Source organism: Enhydra lutris, unplaced genomic scaffold (genome assembly GCF_002288905.1).
Source record: "Enhydra lutris kenyoni isolate GAN:26980312 unplaced genomic scaffold, ASM228890v2 scaffoldscaffold5, whole genome shotgun sequence".
NCBI classification, from domain to species: Eukaryota; Metazoa; Chordata; class Mammalia; order Carnivora; family Mustelidae; genus Enhydra; species Enhydra lutris.
Genome location: NW_019154089.1, coordinates 48,103,368 through 48,113,231, shown reverse-complemented (window position 1 = coordinate 48,113,231; position 9,864 = coordinate 48,103,368). Strand labels below are relative to the sequence as shown.

Genomic DNA, 9,864 nt, shown 5'->3' with positions numbered 1-9,864 from the left:
GGGGGGGGTGGGATTATGGACACTGGGGAGGGTATGTGCTATGGTGAGTGCTGTGAAGTGTGTAAACCTGGCGATTCACAGACCTGTACTCCTGGGGATAAAAATATATTATATGTTTATAAAAAATAAAATTAAAAAAAAAAGACATAAAACCACTATCTTCCATAAAAATGAAAAACAATGAAAAATGAAAAACAATAAAAATATCCCGTTTCACAATATTCTAAAACTTAAGAATTTTAAGTTATATTCTATCTATTAAATAAGTGCTTATGTCTGTCATTCAATAATCCTACTAGAAAAACACTTCATAGCACATTTATTATCATCGCACCATCTGCAAAATCTTTACAGATATGTTAATACACTGATCTCTAAATCAATTTATAGTTATCCCAAAATACCTCACAAACATGGGCTTTTCTCTCCAAAATGATGTTGAAAATTACTCTACCTCATTCCTAGAAAACAACCTTTACTTTATCTCCTTTCACTTTCCCACTAACCTTACTTTCAAAATTCTACAGAGTATCTTTCTGCTCAGTCCCTTTGTTAAGGCGGCTCTTCATTCTATTCCCTGTTGTTTCATTCTCTTAAGTCTCCTAATATAATTATGCTAAAAATACGTACAATAGAAAAATAATTAAAGATCTAGGTTTTTATTGCAATCTATCTTACATTATTTTAAATAAGAAATTCGGAGTCTTTAAATTTCTCATAACTTTTTAACTTTTTAAACCTCAGCTAATTATGAGCACCACAACATAAATTTCCTATTAGTGAAAATTTACTTAAACTCTCATTGAGGAAATTTACTTAAACTCTCATTGCTCTAACTCTACATGCAATCAGACAAACCTAAAAGCTTTAACAGCAACATACACACTACCTTATAAATTACTAGAAACAAATGGTACTTACTTGAGTTGTCCTTCAGCTGTATCTGGACTGTGTCTGTAGTGAAAATCAGTATAGGGTGCTAAAATTCGCTAATAAAAAAAAAAGGAGAAAAAGAAGAAAAAATTTAGTGTTTATTATAAAACACATCCTTCCTGTAACAAGCTAAAATTAATTTCACTTCTCTGTATCTTTATTGGGTATGCTGTTTGAGAAACTTGATTCTTCAAACTCATCATCAAGGAATCAAGGAATGTATGCGTGATTTTTAATTTTATTTTAAGATTTTATTTATCTGACAAAGCAAGAGAGCATGAGCAGGGGGAAGAACAATGGGAGATGGAGAAGCAGGCTCCCTGCAGGGAGCCAGATGTGGCCTCAATCCCAGGACCCTGGGATCATGGCCTGAGCAGAAGGAGACTAGACTGAGCCACCTAGGTGCCCAATTTGAGTATTTTTAATGTACCAATTAAATTTTGGATGCACAACCCATGAATCTAAGGTTTGGTGCATTTTCTCAAACTAAGTCCATCCCTCTAACTAGCACCAGATGAAGAAGACATTAGAATCCTTAAAGCCTCCTTATTCCTAAATTCAGTCACCACCTAACCCAAAATTATTATCCTGACTTTTAAAACCATGACTTAGTTTTGCTTATTTTGAACATTATTAAGTGATCTATTACACCCTCTTTTGGGTACTAGTATAAAAAAATCCAAGTTATTTGGTGTATTATCCTTGTATTTAACAATCTTGCTAAAGTCACTTATTTTAAACTTTTAACCACTATATCTCATTTATCAACTCTCTCACCATGCCTACTGCATTATTGTGATCTAACTTTTAATGTTAAATATAACTTAAAATACATAAGACATTATTAAAATTGCTTTCGACAATCAGTATTCTTTTATATTTAGTCATATATATGCCTTTTCTGTCACTACTCTTTTCTTCCTAAATTTCTTCGTTTGTCTTAGATCATTTTCCCCTTGAGGACTCCCTCTACTCTTTTATTCTTTGTGTGTGTCATTTTTTTTTTAATCTATTTATTTGTTTGACAGAGAGAGAGAGAGATCACAAGTAGGCAGAGAGGCAGGCAGAGAGAGAGGAGGAAGCAGGCTCCTCGCCGAGCAGAGAGCCTGATGCGGGGCTCGATCCCAGGACCCTGAGACCATGACCTGAGCCGAAGGCAGAAGCTTTAACCCACTGAGCCACCCAGGTGCCCCGTGTGTGTCATTTTTTAAGCAACAATAAATATTTATTATCTCATATGGTTCCTGGGAGACAGCCATCTATGACAGGCTTAGCTATGCAGTTACGGTTTGGGGCCCTCATTAAGATTGCAGTCAAAATACTGGTCAGGCTACAGTCACCTGAAGCCTTGACTGGAGCTGGAGGACCTGTTTCAAGAGGGCTCATGCACGATGTGCTAATTGACAGCGACAGAGAATCCAAGAAAGAGTAGTGTTTCTTTACATTCTATTTGGTCTTTTTTTTAGTCTCAAAAAATCTTTTATTTTACCTTTGTTTTTGAAAGACATTTTCTTTGGGTTAGGCTGGCATGTTCTCCTTTCGGTGCTCTAAAGATGCCATTTTACTGTCTTCTAGTTTTCAAGAGTTGGGAATCAGCTATCAGACATATTCCTTTGAAAGTAACATGTTTTTTTTTTTTTCTCCCCCTTAAGCTGTTTTCAAGATTTTTATTTATCTTGGTTTTCAACAATCTTACCATGATGTGCCTACATGTTTTCTTTCTATTATCTTATTCGGAGTTTTGTGAGTTTTGTGAGCATAAAGTTTCATCAGTTTCAGAAACAAAAGTCCTGGCCATTGTCTCTTTGGATATTTGCTTCTGCCCATTTTCTCTTTCTTCTCCAAAGACAAAATTATATCTTATCACTTCTGTGTGTTCTATTCATTTCTTTCTTTTTCCTCTCTGTGCTTTACCCTGGATATTTTTATTGACTTTTCCTCTAGTTTACTAATACCTTCTTGTCCAAAATGCATTTTTCATTGAGTTCAGAATTTCAAGTATTTTTCAGTACTACAACTTCCACTGAAATCATTTATGTATTTCAATTATCTGTTCAAATTCACCATTATTTCATCATTTTCTTCCTTTTTTCTTAATTTTCCTGAACAAATTACACATGGTTGTTTTATTTATTTATTTTTAAGACTGCTTTGAGAGACAGCAAAAAAGAGAACGTGAGAGTGAGCACGGAATGTGAGAAGCAGAGAGAGTGAGATAGTCTTAAGCAGACGCTGTGCTGTGAGGCTGGATCTCACAACCCTGAGATCATGACCTGAGCTGAAACCAAGAGTCGGACCCTTAACCAACTGTCACCCAGGCATCCTGGGTGTTGTTTAAAATAACATCCATGGTTGTTTTAAACTCTTTCCCTCTAACTGCACTATCTGGATCACCTGTGAGTAGGGTTCTGTAGAATGTTTTTCTTTTGGGTGTTTAGTCAAATGGTCATATCTTTTTGCATGACATTCAATCAAATTAGTAAGTGAATGTCAGACACTGTGAATATTCCAAATGATGTTACCTCCATCAGAAATGGTTTATCCTTTCCTCTGTTAGGTAGAGTAAGGTGGGGGGCTGATCACCTTATCTTTATCACCAACTGTGTTAAATTGAGACTACACTGTAATTTTGAGAAGACTGAGGATACCTTTGGTTTTCCCTCGTTCCTCAAGTATGGTCTTCCAGGATTTTCAATAGAGAACTTAGCAAATATTTTTCTCCTTAGCAATAGAGACTGGGAATCTTTTCTACGTATTTCTTAAGTTTTGAACTTAAATCTTTAGCTACCCATCCAGAAAAGCATCTGTAGATCTTCAGGGCAACTCAAAGAATCTTCCCTCTCACAAATTCCACTCTTTCTGGCTCTTATTGCTTTCATAGCTCTATGCTGCTTTAAATATATGAGTTTCATAATTATTCCAGGTTTTTTTTGTTTTTTGTTTTTTTTTATTTGACAGAGAGAGAGAGATCACAAGCAGGCAGAGACGCAGGCAGAGAGAGAGAGGGGAGGAAGCAGGCTCCCCGCGGAGCAGAAAGCCCGACGCGGGGCTCGATTCCAGGACCCTGGGATCATGACCTGAGCCAAAGGCAGAGGCTTTAACCCACTGAGCCATCCAGGTGCCCCAATTATTCCAGTTTTGTAGTTTCCATAGCAGATACTATGAGTGATCGAATTTATTCTACTCTGAAGTGTAACTTTAAAAGATAAAGTTTTTAAAAATTACTATAAAAAATTACAATTGATTTACAACCCTTATAGACTGTCTATATTATATACATTATATACATTATATTAAATCCACACATTTTTCTGTCTGAGGTCAAAACATATCACAGATAGCAGAAATTAAAGCGAGAATAAATTTAAAAAGGGATTTTTAAGAGGAAGACAGACCTGAGCCTAACAACAGAGACAGCAGCACTGAAAATAGTTCCTTTGTATGGAGAAATGGAAATCAAATTGATAAGTTTATAAATTGATAAATGATAATTTATGATATAAATATATGATAAATTGATAAATTATATGATATGATAAATTATGATAAATGATAATTTATAAATGATAAATTCTAAATTGATAAATTTAGAATCAAATTTTGTAAAATATAATTAATAAAAATGAGGATAATATTCTCTTAGTGATTATAAAATGAAGATGATGATATTAAAGTGGATGATTAAGAATGATATCTAAGGTAAAGAGTATTTGTTGAATATTTACTATGTGCTAGGTACTGAAGTACAAAGATCAGAATTTTATGCAGATTAGAATCAATATATGTAAAGTGCCTGGAAATACTAACTCATTATAAGCATTACATGAGTGTTAGCTGGTGTTATTACAACTACTATTATTATGACAGTATTTATTGTTCACAATAATTCTTTAAAATGAAAACCATGACCTTCCTTTTACCTAAGAAAAAAATGGGTCCAAGAGAGGCTCATAACTTGTCCAAGTCATAAAGCTAGTACATTACAGGAGCAAAAAAATCAAAACCAGATCTGTATAGTCCAAAGTCTATGCTCTAAATCACTATGCTATTTTGGGGAAATCTTGTTAGAGGAGTAAAGAACAAACATTTGTGGTTTTAAAGAAATAGATACATAAGCAAAGACACTCCTGTACTTAAATGTCTACCATATTCTTTTGTGGTTTTTTTTTAATTTATTTAATAAAGGCTTGGCTAATTTGTTTTATAATTACATAGGAATAAAAAAACAGGCCTTTATTATAATCATCTCACCAATCCTAAAATTAGAGTTCTACCTGATTAAAAAAAATTCAGGCTAAACATACTATAAAACATCAAAAATGCTAGTTTATTCCCAATGGACTCCCATGAATAATGAATGTATTTGAAATCACTTATTGAGAAGAAAATTTTACTTATTTATTAGTTTATGATAAAAGCTGTCACTTTTATAATCTCAAGTACTTCTACTGGCCTTAATAAAACCAGAACTGTAAGACTGAAGACAAATTCCATATAATGATTTAGAAAAACATGCTAGAGAACAATTTATCTTTTATATTTTGCATAATTTCATACCCAAATATAAACAAATCCTTAGTTTAATCTTACTCTGAATGGTATCTACAATGGACAACAATGTAGTGCATTCACACAGATAAACTATAAGATCAGTTTGCAGTAATTCTGTTCTAACCTCCACTACACACTTTATTATAAAAAAGAGTACAAAGCAGTCTTATTATTTCAGACTAACTGCAAAAAAACACTGAAATACTAAAAAAATTCAATTGCACTATATTTTAAAAAGAAAAGATACGTATTCTTTTTCTTTCAAGTATATATGGTCATTAGTTGCTAACAAGTACCTCTAAGTTCAGAGAATTTTAGCATGGGTTAATAAATAAATAGTGTATAATTAGCAGGAGCTATTCACACAGTTAACATACTAAAGTTCTTAAAAAGAAACGGTTCTCTTAAATAAGCAGGAAAATGTATATGCAACTTTACTTGTGCTATAATTGGCTTAATAAAGTTTTCACAGATAATAAAAAAATAAACTTCACTTTATATATTGATGAAATATTCTTGAGAATAGTATTTCCAAATCAGTCCAAATGGAATGAACTATAAAAATACTGCTGAGGAAAAGTCAGTCTTAATTTATGTTTGGTAATTAACTTTGTGCTGCATCTATTAACTTTAAAATTTCAAAGCAAAAGTAGGTATGTATTTAAAGTCATACTGTAAAACTAGAAAAGGATATTAAAGTTCCTACCTCCAACTCTACATCAGCTCGCACATATTGTCGGGTCTTTGGATGATTAAGGAGGTGCAAAATTGTAGTAATTAGGGCCTCATTTATTCGACTTAACTGACAGTCGATCACATTTTTCAGGATGGTGTTTAGTCCACCTCGAAGGGCCACCACCTCTGGATTCTGAAGTGCTAAAATAAAAAAGAAAAACTTAATAAAGTATGTAGTGGATATCTAATAAAAAGTAATCAGAACTCTGGAATTTTATGGTGAAACAACTTCCTTTCTGATTTGAAAAACTTTCTAGTCAAAGACATTTAAAACATGAATAAATGTATCTAATAAGAGTCACTGAATATACTCTTCCCGAAACCCTCATTTTTCTTTAATGTCTCTGAATTGCTTTTTTATATTCTTTGTCCATATTTTACTGCAATGGTTTTTCTTTCCTATCAACTGCAAGAAGTTGTTCATTTAATGGGAATATGTTAGCTTTTCATCTATTTCAAATCTTTCATCTGCTTTGCAATTTAACTTTGGATTTTAATCTTAGATTTTAAACTCAGAAACTCCTCCCTTACTTCAGAGATCAGGCCTTTTCTGATCATGCCCACACATACATCTATGTGTTTTAACTGAGCTCATGATTAACATTCCAGCTTTCAATCTCAGGAAACTGAGCTTTGCTTAAGACTGATAAACTCAATCTTTTTCTAAACGTTTAATCAATTATCCTAGCATGCTTCACAAACTGATTTTTATTCTTCTGATATACTAATTCCCTATATACCATAGTCTGTAACTCAATTTCTTTTCATTTTTCTCTTAATCACCTAGCTTAGTAAGTTTTTATATAAAAAAAACAAAACAAAACAAAAAAACCTTTCCCTTCCCTTCATTATTGTTTCTCAAAAATGTTCTTATGGTTGGATATCTGTTTATTCTAGCCTTATTTTAGAATTAGGCTGCTTCTATTTTTTTTCTACATTGAGGTATGTATAATTACATAGAGTAAAATTCACAGATTTTAACAGAACAGTTCAATAAATTTTGAATTTTTATATTCTTATAACCAATATCCGATCAAGATACAGAAATTTCATCATCCTAGAAAGTTCCCTCATACCACTTTTCAATCAGTATCCCCTCTACTACACAACCAATGTTCTCATTTCTACATTATTAAGAATTAACTTGACAAATTCAAATGTAAAAAGTATCTCCCCAAACACAGGCACAAGTCATACATTTCTTACTAAGTTTTGTGATACATAGTTTCCTTTTCTACTCTGGAAATAGTATTTTTTTCTAATATATTTACTAATTTTATCATGAAACACAAAATAAATCTATCTGTATTTTCACATTTCTACTGTCTTGAATTAGTTAAGTTCTGTTTTTCAGCTGATTCAGAGTTTTCTAGATACATCATCTACAATATGTAAACATCCTTTACTATTTTAATTTACTAACCTGCTGAAAGTTTTTAGCAATACTAATTTAATTAGGAATTAAAAGTTTATAGTACTTATAGAAATCTACCATTAAGAATAATACAGTACTGATCTGAAATATTCTAGAATGTTAACAAAAAAGGTTTTAATTATTTTATATATGTGTATAGGTGTGGGTATATCTATGTGTATATACACATAAAATGATAGTTTCATTAAAAAATTGGTAGGTTTCCATATTTTAATACTTTCAGTTAGCTTACATTATATAAGAACTCTGTTCCTTGGAACAATTTTTTAAAGACAAAACTACCTGAATAAGTCTTTTTGAAGGCAATTATTTCAACAAGTACTTCTATGGTTTTTATCTTATTATGTTTTCTACTTTTTGAGTTAACTGGAAATAAAATTTCCTCCAAAAACCCATTCATTTCAACAAGATTTTCAAATATTTATAAAAATTATTTCATAATTTTAAAAAATTCCTATTTCTTTCTTCCTCATTTGTATATTTATCCTGTGTTTCTCTGACTTCCATGTTTTTCAAACATTAGTGCATCTTTGGGTACCCATGTATGTTTCTCTCCAACTAACAGATTATTTTAAATTATCAATCTTGTTCTCTAATTAGGACTCTTAATTTCATGGTTGCTTTCCTCCTGCTTACCGTAAAGCTGATTTTCTTTCCTTTTTTTTATTTCTTGGGCTCATGCACTTATTTTCATTGCTTTTTGCTTAGTTATAAAAGCGTTTTATGTAAGTTAACTCTGAATACAGCTTTCCAAGCATCGCATATACTGACATGTCAAATTTTTATTATTTTCAAAATGTCCTTGATTAACTTTCTGACTTTAGTAAGTCTTTAAATAAGTATATACTGTGAATGGAAGTTTTAAATCTTCAATAATAGGGTTTGATTCTCTTAAATTTAGTTTATGATTTTGTTATTAACTTTATTATACCAAGAGTGAATGTAACCTACATGAGCTCTACTTTTGGTGGGAAAAATCATCTCTTATCATTTAAAAGTGTATTTTTTTGGTTTTAAGTGAGGTTGAACTTTTTAAATATGTTGATTAGTCATGTTTCTTCAAGAATTATTTATTTTTCTTTGATTTGCATATAAATAAGTCACTCACCTATCATGTTTGTAACATTTATTTTTTGTTTGCTCCAGCACTGAGCGTTTTTTTGTTGGTTTGTTTCCTTTTAACAAAATCTATACCTGCTGAAATCTGTTCATTTCTTTTGATAACTCAAGACTCCTTTTCTTTACAATCATCAGTTAAATGCTCATCCATTTTTTTGTTTTTCCCCACGTCACTCTTTGTTTTACATTTAGATTTTTTTTAATGTATAATAGATTGTTTTTTAACCCACATCAAAATATAGTGTGGTTAACTAATGTCTGAGAACCAATTTTATTCTCAACACTGGAATCTGGACAATTCTTATATTCCTATGAACTAAATTTTTCATATCTTTGTAGCAATAACTAAGAATTCATGTATGAAAGGCATTTTAAAATGTTATATCTTATATTCTTATATTTGTTCTAAAGCACTTTATTTTTATTACTTGGAGAAAATTCTGACCCAGTTCACATTAAAAAATGTTACATTCATATATATATATATATATATATATATATATATATATATTCCTAAAATGCTTCATTTTCATGACTTGAAGAGAATTCTGACCTAGTTCACAGATAATAGCAATGCATGCTCGGACCATTCTGTCTCTTTCTTGAAGTCCGTCATTTCCAACTGCTATTAATGAGTTGGCCACAGAGCTAGGAAACAAGGAAGCATTCACAGTAATCATCTGTAACAGGGAGGAATCAGAAAAAGAAGTTATTTACTTCATAACACATGTTTAAACCCTATTCTGTTCAGAGCGAGGTGTTTATAACCACAGAACATTTATAAGATCCAGACATCAGTTTTAATCTTCTTCATAAGAACATTTCTAAGGGTTACTAATTGATGCAATAAATGTTAATAATTATAATTATGGGAAAATGTTGGCTATTTTCCCCTAATAATTCAGACTATAAATCAATTAAATGACAATATTTAACGTTTCTGAGATTCTAAGTTCTCTCAAATAGGAACTATATTTAATACAACTTTACAGTACCTAGACACAGGAAGTCAGTGGTAACAACAGCTGTTAACACACTACTGTACTACTCCATTCCTAAATCTTCCCCATATATAGCCACCAAGTCCTGTC

At 31.6% G+C, this 9,864-nt stretch overlaps 1 protein-coding gene across 1 annotated transcript in view; it reads right to left on the bottom strand.

Moving 5' to 3' along the window:
- Positions 1-9,864, bottom strand: part of LOC111140909 (RPTOR independent companion of MTOR complex 2) — a 134,092-nt gene that overhangs the window by 53,852 nt on the left and 70,376 nt on the right. The window contains exons 7-9 of the mRNA XM_022493171.1: positions 9,327-9,453; positions 6,191-6,360; positions 922-989 (exon numbers count right to left, since the gene is read on the bottom strand). Of these exons, the coding sequence (XP_022348879.1) occupies positions 922-989; positions 6,191-6,360; positions 9,327-9,453 (365 nt within the window). The remainder of the gene's footprint in view (positions 1-921; positions 990-6,190; positions 6,361-9,326; positions 9,454-9,864) is intronic.